This window comes from Eschrichtius robustus, chromosome 10, assembly GCF_028021215.1.
Source record: "Eschrichtius robustus isolate mEscRob2 chromosome 10, mEscRob2.pri, whole genome shotgun sequence".
Lineage (NCBI taxonomy): Eukaryota > Metazoa > Chordata > Mammalia > Artiodactyla > Eschrichtiidae > Eschrichtius > Eschrichtius robustus.
This window is the reverse complement of record NC_090833.1, coordinates 81,814,083-81,834,993: the sequence shown is the minus strand read 5'-3', so window position 1 is coordinate 81,834,993 and position 20,911 is coordinate 81,814,083. Positions and strand designations below refer to the sequence as shown.

The following is a 20,911-nucleotide window of genomic DNA, read 5'->3' as shown; positions in this document are numbered from 1 at the left end:
GCACCAGAGAGAAGAACCACAGAGAAGAGAGTGAGGATAAGGGATAAACCTAGGGAAGGGCACGCAGCTCCTCACTCTGGCCCCTCCATCCTAACCATCACCTCTAGGGGCCAGCCCTGTGGCTGATGACACAAATGCCACCAGGGAGGTGACAGTGTAGACTCTCTCTCTGGAGCTGACAGCACAAGGTCCCCTTCTCGTGGCCAGACTGCAGGCTGCTTAGGTTCTTAGAGCTGAAGCCAAGGAAAGCAGAAGAGAAGAAAAGAGGGAGGGCAGGGTCAATTTCCGTCAGAAAGAGGGGGGCAGAGGGGAATCCACAGAACGGACTTGGAGGGGAATTTCTGAGCAGAGAAAGTGAAAGTTCTGGGCCATAAATGGGTGGCAGTGGCAGCTTCCTCCAGCTTCATCCACTCTCACGTTCCCAGACCCCTTCACACCCCGCACTTCCCAGCACTCTCACCCGCTCCCAGCCAGGCCTCGGCTTCACACAGACTCTGCCCAGATTCACTCACGCTCACAGCTTGCTGGCAGTCAGTCTCCGCTCATCCTCCATGGCATCCCATGCAGCTGCACTACTAGCCCTCAGCCTGCTGATTCTCTGGACCTCCCCTGGTAAGGCTGAGGGGAGGCTTCGGGCGGGGGGCAAGTAGCAGGGGTGTCTAGGGCTCAGACTGCTTGACGCTGGACGTGAGGGACTCTGTGAGTTAGGATTGCATGTGTCAGTGAACCTGGGTTGCGCCCCGTGTGTGTGCCTGGGAGTGGCGGTGTACCTGGGCCCCTGAATTCCAGTGTGTATCTGTCTCTTGGTGTATCCAGGGCCTATGACTACCCCCCTCTCTTCAGGCTCTATTTCCTGCTGCCTCAGTTTCCCAGGCGGGAGAGAACAGTATATACTTTCTTAAGGTGGAGAGAATGGGAGGCACTGGTCTAAGAAGGGTCAAAAAATTTAACAACTCCTAAGTTCTACTAATGCCATCCTCCTGTTACCCACCCCACCCCGTTCCCTACCCCACATCCTTCCTCCCACTGACAGTGTAACCAGTGTGAACTCTTCATTTGTGGGGAAGTTGAAAGGACTTGGGAGAGAAGTTGGGGTGATCAGGGCAGCAGGAAGGCATTTGTGGGGCTCAGGACAGCGGTCGTTTGCCGAACTGCTTAGAAGTGCTTCAATATATTTAGCGAATATCAATCAGGTCTAGCTGCTGCCGCACACAGACAGGTATCCTTAATACCAGTGAGGGCTGTGGCCTCCGCTCCTCAGTGTCCCTGTGTCCTGACACTAATCCCACCCCAGCTCTGGGAGATGCCAACGACGCTGAAGACTGCTGCCTGTCTGTGGCCCAGCGCCCCATCCCTGGATTCCTGGTGCGAGCCTATCGCTACCTGCTCATCAGCAATGGCTGCAGGGTGCCTGCCGTTGTGTGAGTTGCGGGACGAGCCTGACTAACCTCACCTCCCCCATCAGCCCCTGGGGAAACCCACCCCATCTTCTTATCTCTCTTCTCCCTGCCAAGCCCAACCTCTGAAAGGAAGCCCCTGAAACAGGTTCCCAGGTGTGGTCCCCAGCCGCTGCCCCTCACACCAGGGCCTGCCAGGAAGCTGAGTTCCAGGGCTCTATTTTCTCTGACCTCTGACCTCTGTCTCCAGGTTCACCACGCTGAGAGGTCACCAGCTCTGTGCACCCCCAGACCAGCCCTGGGTGGGCCGCATCATCCGGAGACTGCAGAAGAACTCAGCCAAGGCAAGCCTGGCCCTCCCCAGCCCCGCCTCCTCCCTCCAAGCCCCTGCCCAAGACCCCAGCCCATGACCTTGCCTCTCCTTCTTCCCCCAGGGAAAGCGCTACAGTAGGTAGCCCATGATAGCCCCAGAGGGAGCCCTGTGTCTGAGGGAAAGAATGTGAATCACTGAAGCCCTGGGGAACCAAGGACCAGAAGGGAGGACCAGGCCTCCTGCTCCCCTGCACCAGACCTGACCCAGCTGGGGCGGGGCAGGAGTGTGACTGTGTGAGTGTGAGCGTGAGTGTGGATGAGTGTGGTGGAAGCACAACTTCTCCATGCCCAGACTGCAATGTTTCCAATAAAGCCCAGCTGGTACCCACGAATCCGTCTGTCTGCTGTCTGTTTGCTGTCTGTCCAGGAGGACTGGGACAGGAAGGGGGAGGTGGAATGGCCGGGTTAGTTTCCACCCTGCAGCCCGAGCAACGTCCTCATCAACCTCCACCTAATACGCTGTGTTCTCAGGATCAGCTCCCATGATCAGGGCCCCACCTCATGCCTCCTCACAGCCCTATCACACTCCACGGCTCAGCAACACTAAACCTGTGCCCGTCCCCTGAATGACCCGAACTCTCTCAGGCCTCTGTGTTTTTGCCCTCCAGGACAGGTGTTCAAGCATCCAGGTGTCTCAGGGATCTGGTGTCACTGGGGGCGGGGAAGGGAGCTCTTGGGAACCAGCTCTCATGGCTGGGGGAGGGCCAGGAGGCCCAACTCTGTTGCCTGGGGGGAAAGAACCCATCCACCCAAGCCATTCCCTCAGTCTGGAACACTCTTCTCTCTCTTCTGCCTGCCTGGCTTCCCATCTGGGTCTGGATGACTCCTCCTCCAGGAAGCCTTCCCTGACTCCACGCTGGGTTAGGCAGCCTCCCTCCCTCCCAAGCTCCCAGGGCCCTCTGCTCCTCTCCTCTTGCAGCACTCAAGATGCTGAGTTATAATTGCTAGTTTGTCAGCCTTCCCGAACAGAGATCTTGTCTATTTTGGTTTCCACTGTCTCCCTGGTATGAAGTACACTGCTTGGCACAAGGTAGTCACTCAATAAATATTTGTCTTGAGAGCAGATAAATATGTAAGAAAAGGGTCAGCAGCCAGAGGTGAGGGCTCATCTGTCCATATAGAATCTGACCTCCAGGCCAGCCCTCTTCTCTCGCCCAGTCACTCTGGACCAGGTCCAGCCCCATCTGGGTCCACGTGGCAATCCTGGGGCCATGCTTCTCAGGGATACTGACAGACAGACCTGGGAGCCAGAGGTCAGAGTGGGAGAGGAAGGAAAAAGGAACAGCCAGGGAGCTGGGGAGATTCAGCATGGGGGGACCCCCACCACCTCGTAGCCACATGGGCTCCAGGGCCAAGGCAACACTGAGACCAGAGGAGTCACAGGGAAGGAGTCTCAGCTCTGGGAGACAAAAGCCCTCGACTCTTGGGACATCTCACAAGACTGCTGTGGGAGGAATGAACTCCTCGTGCTCGGGAAGTCCTCTGGGAAAGCTGTCTGGTTGCCCAACTATGGCCCCTAAGGGCCTGTCCAGCTGGGAGCAGCAAGTCTGTGCCCCTGGGGTTGGGGTGACAGCTAGTACACCAGACTGAGCATCCCCACCTGGGAACAGGGGCCACCACTACACCACATACCTTATCTGGTAACAAAAGCAGGCCTGGGCAGGCTTGGGCAAACTTGGAAGGGAAGCAGCAGTGAGGGGTTGTGCCAGCCCCTCCTCACTGAGCTGAGAGCACGGCAGCTTCTTCCTCACCTCTGCTCCTAGGAGGAGGTGTCCAAAACCTCAGATAAATCAGGTCTTGGAGTCACAGGAGTGGGTGGAATGGGGATAGTTTGCAAGAACAACTGGTATAGCCAGGAAATTTGGCTCCGCTACCTGGGGGAAATTACCTATCCATTCATGCATGCATACAGCCATCCATCTAGCTGTCTCTGCATCCATTAGACCTCCACACATCCATCCACCCACCCCCCCACCAACTCATCCATCCATTAAGTCAGCCAACCATGGAGTTCCAGAGGTCACAGCTGTGGACACTCTTTGGACCTGTGCCTTGCACCGCAGCAGGCAGAGGACAAACACAGGTGTGAGGGGGGTACATCTCCTCAAATCCTTCTGGGTCCCTGGTGAAACCAAGCAAAGTTCAGCCTGCCACAGAGGCAGACACAAACCCACCCTCCGGACGCTTGCGGAAACACACAGGTGGAGTAGAGAAGGTGAGGGTGGGAGCCCTGAGGAGGTGCCACCAGGAGAGAGGCACCTGGACACCACCTCCCTGACACTGCCCCAGGGGTGGGGTGGGGGAGGGATGCAGGAACAGGTCATGAGCTCAATGCCCGGTCCCCAATCCCCCAATCCTGTTTCTGCCCCTGACTGTGCAACTCTGAGGAAGTCCCTTCCTCACTGCCCCCTCCAAGACCTTACTTCCCCCATTTGTCAGGTGGGGCATGCGGGAGCTTCATTTTTAAGAGTCCCGCCAAACAAAGACTTAATTCCTAAATCTTTGGGTCTTAGGCTAACCCTCCCCAGCATTCATACAGTCTCCCCAAAGTCATGCACATTCAGAAAGGTCCCCACTCAGACTTCCCTGGTGGCACAGTGGTTAAGGATCTGCCTGCCAATGCAGGGGACACAGGTTTGAGACCTGGTCCGGGAAGATCCCACATGCCACGGAGCAACTAAGCCTATGCGCCACAACTACTGAGCCTGCATGCCACAACTACTGAGCCCACGTGCCACAACTACTGAGCCCACATGCCACAACTACTGAATCCACGAGCCACAACTACTGAGTCCGCATGCCACAACTACTGAGGGCCGCACACCTAGAGCCCGTGCTCCGCAACAAAGAAAAGCCACCTCAGTGAGAAGCCCTCGCACCGCAACGAAGAGTAGCCCCCGCTCAAATAGTAGCCCCCACTCGCTACAACTAGAGGAAGGCCGCACGCAGCAAAGAAGACCCAATGCAGCCAAAAATAAATAAATATATAAATTTATTTATTTATTTAAAAAATAGAAAGAAAGGAAAGTCTTCACTTCCCAGGGCCCCAGGGACAACCCTCTGGGAATAAAGGGGAAGCTGAGGTTCAGGAAGAAAGAAAATAATCCAGGTGCTGGTGAAGTGGCTGGAACAGCCCCCTGCTGGACCCTGGAGGCCTGGAGGGTGAAGAATTTCGAAGAAGCCTGAGCCCTCCCCACCTCTTCTCCGGCCAGTGCCTTTCCTCCCGGCTTTCTCCTTCCCTGTTTTTCCCACCCCCAGCCACCAACCCTCCCGGACACTAGGTCTTTTTCCCTTATCTCCCTGCCAGACACAGGAGGGCTGAGCCCAGCAATCTGCGACTTGTCCTGATCCGCTTAAACATTCTCAGTACTCTGATTTCATCTAACCAACACCTGCCCTGTTTCACTATGATTCACTGACAAGTGTTGAGTCTTTATTTAGTCCAAGTTCTGACGGACCTGCCTACCTGACAGTGATGAAGCTGCCCGCTCTCTGAGGGGTGGGGTGGACTCCTAGCTCCCTAACCAGGATATGGGGGCCTTGCTGCCTGCCTCTAAGTAGACACCTTCCTCTCTCGGGCACACGGCACTTGCTACAGGTTTAAGGCGGGCAGCTGAGTGACACCCCCCTACCTGAAGTCCTGTGGTCCCAGCAGCCAACATCTCCCTAAAGGGACCTGACATCCCTACTTTAGGGAGCTCCCAGCCTTTTTGTCCACCTCTATGGTGGACAAAAAGCTTCCGGTCCACGGGGGAATTCCCTGATGGTCCAGTGGTTAGGACTTGGCGCTTTCACTGCCGGGACCCCAATTCAATCCCTCGTCGGGGAACTGAGATCACACAAGCCTGCCTCTCGGCCCAAAAACAAAACAGGCTCCCTGATAGAGTTCCCAGGGAACTGCCATTGCCAACATTGCTCTGCCCAGGGCCTGGCACAGAACAAGGCCTAGTACACATCTGAGTAACAGAAAATGGAATTGAACATGACCCTTTCCCACGATTACCCCACCACCACTCACACCTGGAGCACATCCAGTTCTCGGGGTGGGGGCTGTCTCGGTTACATGGCTAAGTGTTTGGTCAGAGACAGCTCCATACGGTTTTGATCAGATTTTCATCATCTCATGTCCAATTTCTCAGCAAGCCTCCACCACATACTCCCTTCTCTGGCCTCCGGGAAACTCAGAAACAGCCAGAAAACCTTGGGAATAAGAGCTTCACAAGGGAGCAGGACTCCCAAGTGGGGAGTTTCCTCCAAGAGGCCCTCTGTCAGAAGAAACAGGCACTTTTCTGGTCAGAGAACTTTCATGATGGCCCCTGAGACTTTGTCCACGTGGGAGGACTTGGCTCTGTAGTACTAGCTCTATCACCACTAGTGCTTACTAGGTGCTGGGCACTGCTTTAAGTGCTATCATCATTCTTATGTTGCAGCTGAGGAAACTGAGGTGCAGAGGTTAAATGACTTACCCAGGCTGGATGGCCGGTAAAGTGGCAGAGCTGGGGGTCCTGGCTGGGCAGACGGGCTCCAGAATCTGACTCTTAGCTACCACACATACCACCTCTCTGAGTTGATCCACCTCCTAAATAAAGATGAAAAATAGTACAGCAGGTGCAGGTCTGAGGAAGTGGCCCTCAGACAACAGGGAAAACCGTTCCTTTGAGGTGCTGACCATGTGCCAGGCTCCAAGCTGAGTCGTTTATGTGCATTATCATTGTATCCTCAAACAACCCTATGAGGTGGGGATCACTAGTCCCATTCTATGTATGAGGAAATTGAGGCACAGAGAGGTAGAGTGATCTCCCAAGTCCACTCAACTGGTGAGTGGCAAAGCTGAGACTGCAGCCCGTCTGCCTGACGGGTAGCACTTAGGCTGAGGGCTGGGGGCTGGGATGTCCAGATGGGGTAGAAAGGCTTGGCTTCCTAGGAAGAGCTGGGAAAAAACAAGAGAAGAAGCTGAAGGTCTCAGGCAGGACCCCAGTGCTTGAGCTCAGACACAGATATGCCCCTTGGAGGCCTCCTGGGCCGGCCTCTCCAGCAGAAGGGGAGCCTGCTTCCCCAGAGCCTCCAGGAGGAAGTGGGCACAGGTTCTCAAGGTCTGCTCAGGCCTCAGATTTTCCAGGAGTGGAGCAGTGGAGAAGGGGCTCAGCCTACAACTATGCCCACCTTCTTACCTCCATTCCCAGGGGAATAGCAGAGGCTAGGACCTGGTAATGTTGAAAGGAAAGGAGGAATGGAGGGCAGGGCTGGGATCTGGAGGGTAGGGATAGAGGAAGGACTAGGGGTTCTGTGGGCAGGACTTCTGGAAGGAGTGGGTCTCTCAGGGGGCCTCTGAGCCAGCCTGGCTGGGGCCCCTGCAGGGCAGAGCTTCTGGGGACTGCAAGGGTGGGATCAGATCCTGAAGGACCCGCTTCTGAGGGGCCAAGCATGGGGTGGAACCTCTGAGGATCAGAGTAGATGGGGGAGTCAGACCTCCCAGCCCACTTCTATTCCTAGGACCTTTGAGTCTTCCATGGCTCCGGAGGGGAAGCATAAGACATGAGCTGCCCTGGGCTCCAACCCGGCCGAAGTAGGATGGCTGTAACCCCAGCAGCTTCGACACTGCCCTATCAGACAACAGGACGCACCCCCCCACCCCACCCCCCAGAGTTCTGGATCTCAGAATTGCACTCACTGGAAATCTGGACTCATTACCATCAAAACCTCAATCACCTTGCCGACCTCATACCTGTCAGACCATCAATTCAAGGATCCTCCCCCAAGAGGAAGACACCCTTTCCTACCAGGGACCCAACACTGTAAAGCTCCCCATCAATTCAGGAATCCTGGCAGGACATCCCTACACCTATTGGTGTCCCCACTGCTGACAGGAGCCCCATTCATGTCAAGGTCCCCCCATTACTATCAGGCCACCATTCCTCTTGGGAAATCCTATGACTGTCAGGAACACCCAAGCCTGTCAGGCAGGACAGCAGTGATGCACCACTCCAGGAACACCATTTTCCATGTAGTCTATGTAAATGGCACCTCTTGGCATGGCAGCCCTAAGTGTCAGAGCATCTGTTAACATAGGGTCCCCAGTGGCCTTAGGGCCGCCATGACATAGAGTCCCAGCCCTGGCAAACCCTTGTGTCTAAAGTGATGCTACATCACTGTCTGGAACCTAGAAATAGTTATTCACACCAGGCACTGTTCTGGGTGCTCATGGTACAATAGCAAGCAAGACAGATATTTTCTTGGGATTCAGGGAGCTGAATGTAATCCTTTGGGGATTCTACAATGGAAGGCAAGATCTACTGGTAAGACTAATATAATAGGAAATTCCTCAAACACAGAAAGGGGTTAAGATTGTGGGCAGTGAAAAAAAAGATAAATACCTTGATAGTCCACCCTACGGCTGTCCAACATCACATGCATCCTTCTTCCCAAACCCCAGACTTAATATTTTAAGGGTATCACCTAACATAAGATCACTTTTGTTTATACAACCAAAAAGATTCACTGCTCCCCAAAGAGAGACTCTTCAGAGCCTTAGCAATTACCACACCTGTCTTAGCTTGGGCTGCCATATTAAAATACCATGGACTGAGTGGCTTAAACAACAGAAATTTATTTTCTCACAGTTCTGGAGGTTAGAAGTTCAACGTCAAGGTGCCAGCATGGTAGGTTTCTATTGAGAGCTCTCTTCCTGGCATGTAGATGACCACCTTCTTACTAGGTCCTCACATGGCAGAGATCTCTCTCTCTCTTCCTCTTCTTTGAAGGCCACAGTCCTATAAGACTAGAGCCCTACCCTTATGATCTCATTTAACCTAAATTACTTCCTAAATACCCTATCTCTAGATACAGTCACATTGAGGGTTAGGGCTTCAACATATGAATTCTAGGGGACACAGTTCAGCCCATAGCAAAGGCCAAATCTAAATCCAAGAACTCAGAATGACATCCATTCCTCCTCTAGTTTTGCTGTAATCTCGTCTCTCTATTCTACAACACCTGGTGACCACCAGCAGCACACCTGATTGGTCAGGACAGGTTGGGTGATGCTGCAATAACAAATGACGCCTAAATCTGAGTGGCTGAACACAACAAAATTCTATGCTGCACACATACCAAGGCTGCTGTGGGTCTAGGCGATCTCTAGCACAGCTGTACTCCATGTGGTGGCTCAACATTCCAGGCTGCTTTGATCTCTTGGCATGTTCTTTCATCTCAACACATGTTTCCATGATGACTCCAGCCAGGCAAGACAGCAAGGGGAACCCTTCCTTAAATGCTTCTATCCACAAATGGCACATGCCATTTCTGCACGCACTTCATTGGCCGAAGTGGGTCATACCTCCATGCCTAACTACAAGGGAGCAACTGCCAGGAGGAGAAGCAAACCAGAATCTTGGTGAGTAGTAGCAATATTTCCACAACAACTTATATTCAAGAATGGAATAAAGGAGGATGAAAGAAAAGAAGAGTCAGTTAAAGAAATGGAGACATTTCAGAGCCAGGAAGGAAATATGAATAAAAGCTGTAGTCAGTAGTTCTGAAACTAGTCCTGGGGCTTAACTAGAATTTATTACTTCTTTCTTATATTAGTTTTCTATTGTTGTGTAACAAATCACCACAAATTCAGCAGCTTCGAACAATCCAAATTTATTATCTCACAGTTTCTGTGGGTCAACAGTCTGGGTACAGGTTAACTGGGTCCTCTGCTCAGGGCCTCACCAGGCTGATCTCAGGTGTCAGCCAGGCTGCCATCTCATCTCAGGCTCTGAGTCCTCTTTCAAATTCACTGGGTGTTGACAGTTGTGGTTTTAGGACTGAAGCCCTGAGTTCCTAGAGCTGCCTGCAACTCCCTGCTCCATGGCCCTCTTCACAACATGGCAGTTTGCTTCTCCAAGGGCAACATGAGAGCATCTGCTGCTGCTTTTTCTTAGCCCTAGACACTTTTTTAAAGGGCTCACCTGATTAGGTCAGGCCCACCCAGGGTAATCTCCCTTTTGACTAACTCAAAGTCAACTGATTTTGAGTCCTTAATTACATCTGCAAAGCCCCTTCATTTTTGCCATATAGCATAATCTAACCACATCACTGATATCCCATCATATTCACAGGCCAAGGGGATCCCCTCAAAGCGAGGAGATTAAACAGGACGTGCACACCATGAGGGAGGAATCTTAAATTCTGTTTGCCACACTGCCTCTATGATTCATTCCCTTTACCTCCAACTGGCACTTCAGCTGGTTGACATTCTATGCCTGCTAAGGGACCCAAACCTTCACGCCCAGGGAATACTGGTCCCTGATGGTCCTGCCTGATTAAGGTTACAGGGGTCTTCCATGAACTTTGACCACTGAGCATGGCATCACCAGGAGGTGCCCCAAGTACCCCAGGGATTACCCCCACATACATAGCCTCTCACACCACTTGCCTTCCGCTGCCTCACCCACATCAGGATTAATCACAAAGCCCTGTCCCTCCTGAGACTCTGTGCTTGCTGTTCATTCCCCCTGGAATGTCCTACCTCCTGCCTCACCCATCCTCAAGGCTCTGCAGAGCTCCCTGTTACATGTAGCCTCCCTTGCCTTCCCTCTGGCCCCCCTACCCCCCAGGCTCATCACCAGCGACACAGGTCACCTTCTGCTTGGTTTCAGAGGCCCTCGTTTCCTGCACGTCTCCTGAGAAAGCTCAGTCCAGGCTCAGAAACCCTGGGGCCCAGAGCGGCCCAAACTGCAGAAAATGAAGGAGAGGGGGTGTTCAGGAAATCCTGGCAGTAGCTGAGGCAGTCCTTCAAGCTGCTGAGGGCAGGAGGCAGAGAAGGAGGGTGTACTGTTGCTCAAGACTTCCCCCCATCCTGATGTCCAGTCACCTCCAGAAGTGCTGTGCAATATCCTACCCACACTCGGACTAAAGGGACAAGCTCTGCCCTGCAGGCTGGGCCGGGACCCTCTGGATATGGACAGAGGGTTTGGAGAAGGATTTGCGGGGTGAAGCAGACCCCCTCCTAGGATCAGGGACTTTCAGAAGCTGAGTCATCAGGCTTCTTGCTCATTTCCAGCTCATTTCCAGCTCCTTTCTGGAATAAGAGAGCCCAGGCTCCTCAGACCAGAGCCCCACTTCCACAGGCCACACAACCCATTTTTCTCTAGACACTAGATGCCCTCTGCAGGCCCCATGAGGTTGGAGCACAGGCCGGGAGCCTCGCATCCCCTTTCCCTATGCACTGGATGCCCCCTGCAGGCCTTGTGAGGTTGAGAGCCACAATGTGATGGATTAAACAGAACACACATATACACACAAACACAAAAGTGGGGACACCCTTACCCACATACATACGTCCATACCCACACACACATACACAGGCATATAATCAATCACACAGCCAATCACTCACATATACCAAGGACACACCACAGACATTTAAGCATATAATCACAGTATGGACACAAGGGAACATATAGACACACATACACAATTACACACACACCGTCATGAGCACACAGACACAAAGACACACATGGACACAATCTTTCCTCCTAGAGAACAGTATTTGTTTGGAAGAAATAGGTTAAAAAGCCACCTGGGGATCAGGGTAATATCCTGAATGGTGGACTTAATAAAAGAAGGTACCTAAACTGCCTCTCAGTCTAATGGGGCCTGTTGACTAGAGAGCCTTTTGTTTTGCTGGGCACTGGAGTGGTTACAGTTGTGGAACAGTACGGACAAGAGTTAGGGTAGAGCTACTAAAAAGAGAAATTTGGAGTTTGCAAGAGCTTAATCTATATAACTTGTATGAAAGCGCATTCTTAGAAGTTGGGCTCCTGAACTCCTGAGTTCAAGCCAGATTGAACTATCCTCACTGCAACCCAGGACACCCTAAAAAGAGAGAGGCCTCCTGATGCTGGTAATATACGGGAGGTGATGAATGAGAAAAGGGGATGAACCTAACTACCACTGAACGCCCACCCACTGTGAGTCAGGCACATGGACTACCTCACAAGATACATATTATTTCCATTTTACAGATCCCGTTCCCTCGACTGTCCAGGGTTCTAAAACCAGATTCAAATACAAGAGTTTGAGTACAAAAACCCTGTTGTTTCCACTACATTAGGAATGGCAAATGCAAGGAATATACGTTTCCATTCCCTACTCATGTTCCCAACAATGACAGAACGTATGTGTCTTCCCCACTGATCCAGATCAGTGATTGGCGAACTATGGCCCAGCCAGCCTGCTGCCTGTTTTTGTAAATAAAACTTTATTGGAATATAGCCATGCCTGTTCATTTACATGTTGTCTATGGCTGCTTTGGGGCTACAACAGCAAAGCTGAGAAGTGACTACAGAGACAGTACGGCCTGCAAAACCTTATTTATTAGCTGAACCTTTAACAAAAATGTTTGCTAACCTCTGATCCAAACCCAGCCTCAAACTGGAGTTGGCAAGTCTTATTGCCTTTGGTGTCTTAGCATTGAAGGATGGTCAGATAAATAAATAACTGGGATGGATGGATAGATAGATGGATTGAACCAACAGATGGACAGACATATATGGGTAGTATATCAGAGTTTTGCTCCAAATATGTACCAATGTTCTGCCATTTATAAGCGGTGAAACATTGGGTAAATTAATCTTTCTGGATCTTAGTTTTCTCATCTGTAAAATGGGGATAATAATACAATGATCATTATCTAGGGCTCTTTCTATTGCGAATGACAAAAACCCAACTTAAAGTAGCTTAAGCAAAAAGTTAAATTTGTCATATCACATAACTAGATTAAGATTTGGTCTACTTCAGCACTGGTTGGACCCAGGGATTCAAATGATGTTATCTCCATCTTTTAACTTGACTTCTCCTTAATTCTTTTTATGTGGAGGCCTCATTCCTGTTATAGACAGGTGATCTTCTAGCAGCAGAAAATATGGCCACTGGAAGCCTCAAGTCCACATTTGTATAGTGAGTGATCCAAAACAGAAGGCCTCTTTCTCCTAACATCAAAGCTCATGAAAAGCTTTGAACTGTGCTTGTGACACATACTCAGTTCTTCAATATATTACAGTGGCCAGGGAATGGAGTACTTTGATCAGATCACTATGGTGAACACAGCCACCAAGACCACATGAAGTGAGAGAGAAATTCCCTAAAGGAACCAGAAAAGGGAGTATAAAAAAGTGTCTGCATGAACAAAAACATCACTCACAGCATTCTACTTCATAGATTTGTCATGAGAAAATGATTTTAGAGCATTTAGCATGGTGCATGGCACTTAAGTATCAACAAATGTTCATTATTACCATAACTGATAAATAGATGAATGGATGCATTAAATAGACAGCTAATGGTTAAACATACAGATGAATAAATGAAGAGGAAGATGTGAAAAGATAGATGAAAGGCAAGATGGGAGAATGGACCGATGAAGAGACAAAGATGGGGAGACATATGGACACATGGATGGACGGATCGATCAATTGATAAATGGATGGATGGATGATGGAAAGATAAAGCAGACAAAAAAGGGCTCACAGTTAAGTTTGTCACATCATATGCTCTAGGGCTGCGAATGGGAAACAGAATAGCACTCCACAATTGGTGTCTCCTGAGAGGTCTCCTCCTCTGGTCTCTGTCTCTTGGGTCCCTCTCATCAGGTGGGGGAAACACTTGCTCCCCTCCCTCATCTCTAGTTTCCTTGTGTCCCTGTGAGCTAACCAGCCCCTCTCCTCAGAAATCCCCTCTCAATTCCCAGGATAGGGAAGGCATGGCAGAAGGGGGTGTTCTAAGCCAGGTTCCCCTCATGCTATCGATACTTCTCTGACTCAGTTCGGGGCATAGGAAAATAATGGGGGAGAGGGACAGTAATGGCTGGGCCAGAAGGGTGAAGCCCTAGAGTCCTGAGATGTGAGATATGGGAGCTGGACCTGCTTCCAAAGAACTTTCCCTTTAGCCCTGCTTGTCCAAGAGAGGAGTAGGTCTCAGATGATGGATGTGTAGTCACTGTGATAGGCCTAGGGAGACCTGGGAGGAGATCTTCTCCAGCCTTACCCTGCTACTTGTGATTGTCCTCAGGGAATCTGGGGGACCAGCTGGGTCCCATCTTTCCCACTCCAGTAGTCTTAGGACCACAGAGAAGAGGTGGGAGTAAGGAGAAACCTGGGAAAGAGGGAGCCCCCCCCCACCTTGCTCTGACCTCTAATTGAACCAAGCTCTGACCCCTAGTCTTAAAACTGATGTTCAAATGCCTTCAAGGGGACGACACTGCAAACCTTCCCCTAACAGGGACAATGCAACCCCCTTCCCTTGTTCAAAATGTTGAGTGCTGAGTTCTCAGAACTAAAGACAAAGAGTGGGAAATGGGGACAGGGAGGCTACTAAGGAGTTATGAAAGGGAAAAAAGGTTCCAGATAGATGGAGACAGTGGGGAGTGCACTCAGTGGAAAGGTATTCTGCTACCAACTCATGTACTGCGATTCAATTCAGACACTAACTACCCAGAGCTAGTGTTAGACTCCACAGGTTTAAGGGCACAGTCCCAACAAGCCTGCCCCCACTTGAGATGCCAGTCACAAGTGGGGTCCCCAGGTCACCTGCATTTCAGCCTAACTAGTTACAAGTCCAGAGGTCTTCAAACCCCCCTCAGGTCCAATAGCTCACTAGAATGACTCACAGAACTCAGAAGTGCTATACTGACAACTAGTTTTTTATAAAGTATACGTATCAGGAACATCCAAATGAAAAGACACACAAGGAGAGTCTCAGCACAGAGCTCCCATGCTCTCTCCCCATGGAGACACAAAGGGCATGTCACCCTCCCAGTACATCAATGTGTTCACCAACCAGGAAGTTCCATGAACTTTGGTGTCCAGAGTTTTTACTGAGATGTCATACATAGGCATGAATGAATTGTTGGCAACATGACTCGATCTCCTCTGACGGATTGGCTCAAAGCCCCAATTCTGCAATGATATGGTTGGTCTTTCTGCTGACCAGGCCTCATCCCAAGTCACCTCATTTAGCATCAACTCAGGTGTGACCCAAGAGGCTCATAGATAACAAAGACACTCGTATTACTTGAGATATTCCAAAGATTTAGAGTCTCCCTCTCAGGAACAGGGGCAAAAGCCAAATTCTTTAGTATACAACAGACAGAGCCCTGCATCTGAGTGAAGGGATGTGAATTACTGAAGCCCTGGGGACCAGGCCTCCTGCTCCCGTGCACCAGACTTGACCCAGCTGCAGCAGGGCAGGAGTGTCACTGTGAGTGTGAGTGTAAGTGAGGGTGAGTGCGGTGGAAGCACAGCTTCTCCATGCCCAGACTGCAATGCTTCCCACTGGCATCCATGGATCTGTCTGTCACCTGTCTGTATGTAGCCCAGGCAGGGGAAGATAGGTATGAGAGGGGAAAAGAGTTGTGGGATGGTGGGAAGAGGATAGGTGAATCTATTCTCCACACTTCAGCCTGAGGGAACTTTTACTTCACTCATTTCTGGTCATTCTCTCCCATACCGTCCAGCCACAAGGCTCCCTTCCCCCCTCCCCAGACCAAACAGGGCAGCTATTTCCAACCTCCCACACTGGGTTAGTTGCTCTTTCTTGGCTTTACCAAAGCACCCTCTACTGCCCCCAGCCAGTCAGCTTCGTCTATTGTAGTGATCTTATTATCTCTTTTGATTCCCCTCCCCCTCCAACCCAGATGACAAGCTCTCTGAGGGCAGAATCTGTGCCTGTCTTCTCTGCTGTATCCTCATGCCCAAGCACATCACCCGGCACATAGTAGTCACTCGATAAATATTTGTTGATTAGTGACTGCAGGAACAAAAATCACATGAAAGGAGGTCTCAGCTCAGAGAGGAAGGGCTGTGACCCTCTAACCATGAAGTGACTTGACCAAGGCCACTCAGCCAACAAGTATTCCCATAGCCTGGCCTGTCTAAACTGGGCCCTCTCTGGAGCCCTATTCCTCCTCTGCCCAGAATCATAATAGAATGGGGCAGACAAGAAAGGCAATTGTCAGAGCAGAAGCCAAGAAGACAGAGAGGAGAGGGAATTGGCAAAACAGTACTAGACAGAGTCCCAAAGCTCTTTTCTTGCTGCCTGGTGCTGAGGACTCCCTCTTCCCAGGGTGGAGCTCCGAAATCTGACTCCACCCTTATAAAAGAGGGTCCGTGCCCTGCCTCTTAGTAATAAACCCTGACTCCACCCCTTTATTGATAGGCTCTTGCTCCACCTTCTGGACTACGCCTCCTCTGAAGAAATGCCCTGGCTCCGCCCCTTCCGGGTAATAGGTAAGCCCCACCCCTAGCGCGTGACGGTGTCCCTGTGACGTAACGTACCGGTCTGTTTCCGGGGTGGAGCCAGGGAGGGTGGGCGTTTAGGCTGCGCCGACCCCTCAGCCCCCCTCCAGGTGACCCCAATCCCCGAAAATCCTCACCCGGGGCCCCAAATATCCCAGCCCCATGACCTCGAAGGCCTTTGGCTCTAACCCCCTAAATGCCCCATGCCCCCGAGGTGCCCGATCTCCCAATCCCTTAACGTCTAGTGCCTCCCAAATATTCAATCCAACCCTGTCCCGATGTGGCAATTGAGTCTTCCCGGGGGCACCTGTCTCATATTACCCGAGAACAAGTCAGACTGGTCCAGAGAATGACAGAGAAGGGAACCGGGATTGGGGAAACCTTGATCCAATCATGCCGCTCCCCAGGAGACGTTCGGAACCCAGGACATGTCTGGATTGAGGAGATACGAGGTGGCGCTGGAGGCTGAGGAGGAGTGAGTGGAGGCGGGGTTCTGCGGAGGAGGAACCTAGCCGCTCCGGGGTGGTGGGGGAGGGGCGGGGAGGGCGCGAGTTCTCTGGGGGCGGGAGAAGCGGGAGAAGCGGGAGGGGTGGGGCCTCTTAGGGGGCGTGGGCTGGAGGAACCGCCTCTAAAAGGCGGGGCGGAGCCTTCCACGAGAGGGGCGAGGCGTCCAAGGGGCGGAGTCGGTGGGGTCAGCCCCGCCCCGCCCCGCCCGGCTCTGCCTTCTCTTTGCAGGATCTACTGGGGCTGTTTCTACTTTTTCCCCTGGCTGCGCATGTGGCGGAGGGAGCGGAGGTGAGGGGGCTGCGATACCGCGGACCCGCCCGGGGCATGGACGAGGCTCAGTCCGCGAGAACCGATCGCGGCGAAGTCGGGAGCCCCCGCCCCGCCTCGCCTCATGCCTGTGTCGGGTCGCCCCACAGCTCAGCGCACCCTCGGGAGCAGAAGCTGGAGCCTCTGCGGGGCCTGATGAGCTGTCTGTCAAGCGGACTGGGCACTGCTCCCCAGCGCTCCGGTCGCAGCCTCCCCCGCCGCACCCCCGCTGCCACTGCCCAGCCAGCCGGTGCATTAAAGATTTAAACCGAAGCCACCGTCCTGCCCTCCTGATTCTGCCGCCGCTGCCGCCATTCGGGCTGGGAGCCCCTCTCCACGCCGGCTGTTTCCGTATTGACAGGGCCTCTCTCCCTGATAGGGTGTCCGTCCGTGTCCAGGCTCCCATTATTCGTAAGGGCCCCTCATCAGAGTCAGGCCTCCCCTTACTACCAGTGATTGCCTTCCACCACCTAAGCCCCCCGCCCCACCACACACACACTCATCTCTGTGAGTGGCCTGTATGGAGGGAGCTAAATAATCCTGGCTTTATCTTCCTCCCAGCCTTGTCCCCACATCCATAAATCCTCACAATCCCAGCTCTCTGCTGCCACCTTCCTCCTAGACAGGACTTTGCCAGGTGCCTGAAGAATCTTCTCCTCCTGGGAGTGGATCTAAAATATTTTAAGCGCATAGTTGTAGGAAGTAGGCTGTGAGAGGAGGGAAAGATTCCTAGAAGCTGCCACCCTCGGCCTGCCATAGGGGAATGACTTAGAACTGTTGGAGGTCTTTCCTACAGTTAACACCCCAGCTTCTGGCTCCTCCAGTTGGATCCCAAGTTTAAAGATACTTGGCATCAGGGACTTCCCTGATGGTCCAGTGGATAAGACTCCATGCTCCCACTGCAGGGGGCAGGGGTTCGATCCCCGGTTGGGGAATTAAGATCCCGCATGCCGCGCGGCGCAGCCAAAAAAAAAAAAAAAAAAGGTACATAGATACTTGGCATCAGCCCCCCGAAGTGTAACCTCCCTAGGAGAACCCAAGGGCCACTGCTCCCTACCTTTCCTTTCTGTCTTGTCACCGAGTTGGGCTGAAACCCACTAGCTCCTGAAGTGATGAAGGGTCAGGGACTCCTAGTAGACCTGCTTTCAGTTAGGGACTGGCCCCAGCACCAGGGAGGGCACCACAGAATTAAGTTAAAGGGACAGCCCAGTTTGTGGGTGGGGTCAGAGCTAACTTCCAGCCTGGTGCTGACCCTGCCATAGCGGGTTGTAGCTGGGAAAAAGACTTGGCCCTATCTTTGGAGAAGCCAAAGGGGAGAGATGGGTGCATACCTGGAGGAATTTGTTTCTTCCTTCCCAGGCCTCTGGATTGACTGGTCCAGGAAAGACTCCGAAGTGTGTGACAGCCAGCCAGCTGAAGATTTGTAACAAGATGATGGTGCCTCAGTGGGTGCACCCGAGCTCTGGGGTACAAGTCCAGACTGGAGGGTGGGTGAGAGACCCTAAGGCCTCTGGTACTAGAAATTCAAGATGAGTGACCTCTGGGTTGTGGCCACCTTCAAGAGTGGACCCAGGCTCTTGAGGCATTCCCTCACAATGTCTACATCGAGAACCCTGACAAAAGAGTACCGTGTCCAGCCCTGGGCCTACACCTCAGAATCCCTCAGGATACTCAGATTCCCTGAGTATCCATAAGACAAACTCCAGGGAAGGACCCCCCCCCCACCCCAAGCCTTACCCTGGACAGGAGTGGGAGGAGAAGCTCGAGTCGTTCAGCCTGGGAGGGGGATTAGTCCCTACTCTCCGAGCTTATGGTCACTCCTGATTGTTGCAGCCTGCCCTGCAGCAGAAAGATGCCCAGGGAGGTGTGAGTCCCCGTCCCAAGAGTAGGCCTGCCCCATAGAGGGTAGCTGGTGACAGAGCAGAAGGCTGCAGAAGGCACCCCTGCAACAACCAGATAAGGGCTGGATTACTGGGTGATGATCAGTTTATGTTTAAGATATAGAGCAGGACAGGAGGGTTCAAATCTCCAGACCAGGAGTGGGAAATTCTTCAGGGTGCCAGGGGCACTAAACTTAGCAGCTTGCCCCCACCCTAGGCTGTCCCCAGCTTCCTGGAAAGGAAAGGAGGAGGAAGATGAGGAATAGTTTTGCATTGGGTGGGGAGGTGGGTGGCTAGGGGAAGAGGGGGTGAGGGCTGGATATAGGATTTAAAAAGAAGGGACAGGAAGGTAAAGGGAGGCTGGGGCTTTAGCAAGAGGATGGGATGCAGAGGGTGTAGGGGTTGAGGAGGGGGGGTTTCTTCCAGGCCCACAATAGAGAGAAACTGGCATTTGAATAGAACAAAGGAGAGGTAACTGAGCTCTTGAATCTGATGTCTCAATAAGCCAGGGGCTGGAAACCCCAGGCCCCTGCTGGTAAGAGGCTGGCATGTCTGGGACAGGACTAGGCAAAAACAGGAACGTAAGATTTCTTGGGTCTCTTACCTGTTGGACAGCAGCAACCTGGCACCAAAGAACTTTTATCTTCCCTCATCTGCCCTCCTTGTCCACCCCATCCTTCCTCCCTATCTCATCTTCCTGGGGAAAGCAACCCACACCTCAGTATCCCCAAGGCAACCCATTACCACCAAAAAGGGCCTTCTCCCAGCTTCTCACTTTGAATGTGACTGGCCCAGGCAAGACTCCTCCTCAGTCAGAAGGGCCTGCTTTAGGGAGCCATTCCCATCAATTTTTCCTGATAAGACAAGCAGGCTAGGGCAGGAAGCGGGCAGGGGGAAATGAAGGCAAGTTGGTGCTGGCCTGCCATCTGCTCCCAGCCCACCCACAACTCCCCCGTCAGAATTTGGGTGTGCTAGTGTGACTGTGTGGTTGGACGATTGTGAAAACACAACCGTTTGGGAGTAGAACTTTGAGTATAACTGGGACTGTATGATTCCATCCGGGGTTGTCTGACCATGTGAGGTTGATCGAGTGAGGTGTGACTGTGAATGTGTAACTATGAGTATGTGAGTGTGAATGTCCATCATTGGATGCCACTGTGGATCCTTGGCCGCCCTTACTCAGTTACTGTACCATCAGTCCCCACATGCACAACCCCCCTCCCCAGCTTCTCTGCCCAGGATTTAGGAGCCCATGGGAAATTACAGTCCTAAAAGAGGAAGGGGTCTGTGGCACAGGGGTCTCTGGTAATTAGGGCCCAGGAGTGTCACAGGATGAGCAATACATCTTCACCTGCCGCTGACTCACCTGGTGCCCCAGGTAAAAGGCACCCAGATAAAAGGTAGGGAAGGAGGTGGAGAAAGAAGGAAGTATCCAGGCTGAGCATCATGAAGGGGCCCTCACCCACCAGCAGCCTCCTGCTGCTACTGTTGCTAAGCCCAGACCCTGGAGGAGGTGAGTGTTTGGGGGTCTAGGAGGCCAGGGGTCTGGGTGAATGGGATGGAGGGAAAGGGGCCCAGGAAGCCCAGCCTCCAGCTGTCTGATGGAGCTTAGGGTCAGAAGCCCTCTGAACACATGGTCCTGTTGTCCCCTAGCATTGCCACTGGTACCCAGCACTACATCATGCTGTACTCAGTTCTACTGACAGCCACTCTCAAGCAAACTACTGAGGAATGTCATCCGAGTGGAATTTCAGGAAGCTGATGGGGACTGTCACCTCCAGGCCTTCGTGTGAGCTTTGACTCTGCCCCTGATTTGACCGCTGACTCTGACCTCAGTCCCAACCCCTGATGCTGATCTCAACCCCGCCCCAACTGCTAATTCTGATGCCAACTCGGGTTTTCATCTGGCCTTTGCCTCTAACCCCTGGGCCTTACCCTCATCTCCAAGCTATGACCATGGCTTTGGACCTTTCCTTTCCCAGGTTTCACCTGTCTTGACGCAGCGTCTGCATCCACCCCCAGAACCTCAGCCTGACTCGGTGGTTTGACTGCCAAGGGAAGAGGCTCCAGCGGACTCTGCCCAACTGAGTTTGGAGATGATAGGGAAAATGGGCCGGGGCCCCCAGTAGCCAAAATAATAAAGCAGCATCACCCAATAGTCTCT

At 52.3% G+C, this 20,911-nt stretch overlaps 3 protein-coding genes and 1 long non-coding RNA gene across 5 annotated transcripts; 3 read left to right on the top strand and 1 right to left on the bottom strand.

Moving 5' to 3' along the window:
• Positions 1-453: 453 nt before the first annotated feature.
• CCL19 (C-C motif chemokine ligand 19) lies at positions 454-1,807 on the top strand. 2 transcript variants are annotated; one of them, XM_068553515.1, is made up of 3 exons: positions 454-612; positions 1,295-1,421; positions 1,648-1,807. In XM_068553515.1, exons 1-3 carry the CDS (start codon positions 552-554, stop codon positions 1,805-1,807), a joined length of 348 nt encoding a protein of 115 aa, XP_068409616.1. In that variant the 5' UTR covers positions 454-551. The 2 variants fall into 2 exon arrangements, with proteins under 2 accessions (XP_068409616.1, XP_068409617.1); XM_068553516.1 differs by having other exon boundaries at positions 1,289-1,421.
• Positions 1,808-4,840: 3,033 nt separating this feature from the next.
• Positions 4,841-16,507, bottom strand: LOC137770143 (uncharacterized). Its single transcript, XR_011075130.1, has 3 exons — positions 16,376-16,507; positions 6,236-6,348; positions 4,841-4,924 (listed from the first exon to the last, which is right to left on the bottom strand). It is a non-coding gene; the product is annotated as an uncharacterized lncRNA (long non-coding RNA).
• Positions 16,102-17,140, top strand: LOC137770142 (uncharacterized). Its single transcript, XM_068552595.1, has 4 exons — positions 16,102-16,164; positions 16,462-16,529; positions 16,790-16,849; positions 16,978-17,140. Exons 2-4 carry the CDS (start codon positions 16,483-16,485, stop codon positions 17,132-17,134), a joined length of 264 nt encoding a protein of 87 aa, XP_068408696.1. The 5' UTR covers positions 16,102-16,164; positions 16,462-16,482; the 3' UTR covers positions 17,135-17,140.
• Positions 17,141-20,115: 2,975 nt separating this feature from the next.
• Positions 20,116-20,876, top strand: CCL27 (C-C motif chemokine ligand 27). Its single transcript, XM_068552593.1, is given in 4 exon segments — positions 20,116-20,260; positions 20,401-20,536; positions 20,730-20,827; positions 20,830-20,876. Coding segments are annotated over 4 exon segments (348 nt in total). The 5' UTR covers positions 20,116-20,193.
• Positions 20,877-20,911: the final 35 nt, after the last annotated feature.

Bases quoted from the DNA above. Each gene is read 5' to 3' on its own strand.
- LOC137770142 (XM_068552595.1), top strand. From the start codon at position 16,483: ATGTCTGGATTGAGGAGATACGAGGTGGCGCTGGAGGCTGAGGAGGA. The intron at 16,530-16,789 runs GTGAGTGGAGGC...TTCTCTTTGCAG, and splicing joins GCGCTGGAGGCTGAGGAGGA to GATCTACTGGGGCTGTTTCT. The intron at 16,850-16,977 runs GTGAGGGGGCTG...GTCGCCCCACAG, and splicing joins ATGTGGCGGAGGGAGCGGAG to CTCAGCGCACCCTCGGGAGC.
- CCL19 (XM_068553516.1), top strand. From the start codon at position 552: ATGGCATCCCATGCAGCTGCACTACTAGCCCTCAGCCTGCTGATTCTC. The intron at 613-1,288 runs GTAAGGCTGAGG...ACACTAATCCCA, and splicing joins GATTCTCTGGACCTCCCCTG to CCCCAGCTCTGGGAGATGCC. The intron at 1,422-1,647 runs GTGAGTTGCGGG...CTCTGTCTCCAG, and splicing joins TGCAGGGTGCCTGCCGTTGT to GTTCACCACGCTGAGAGGTC.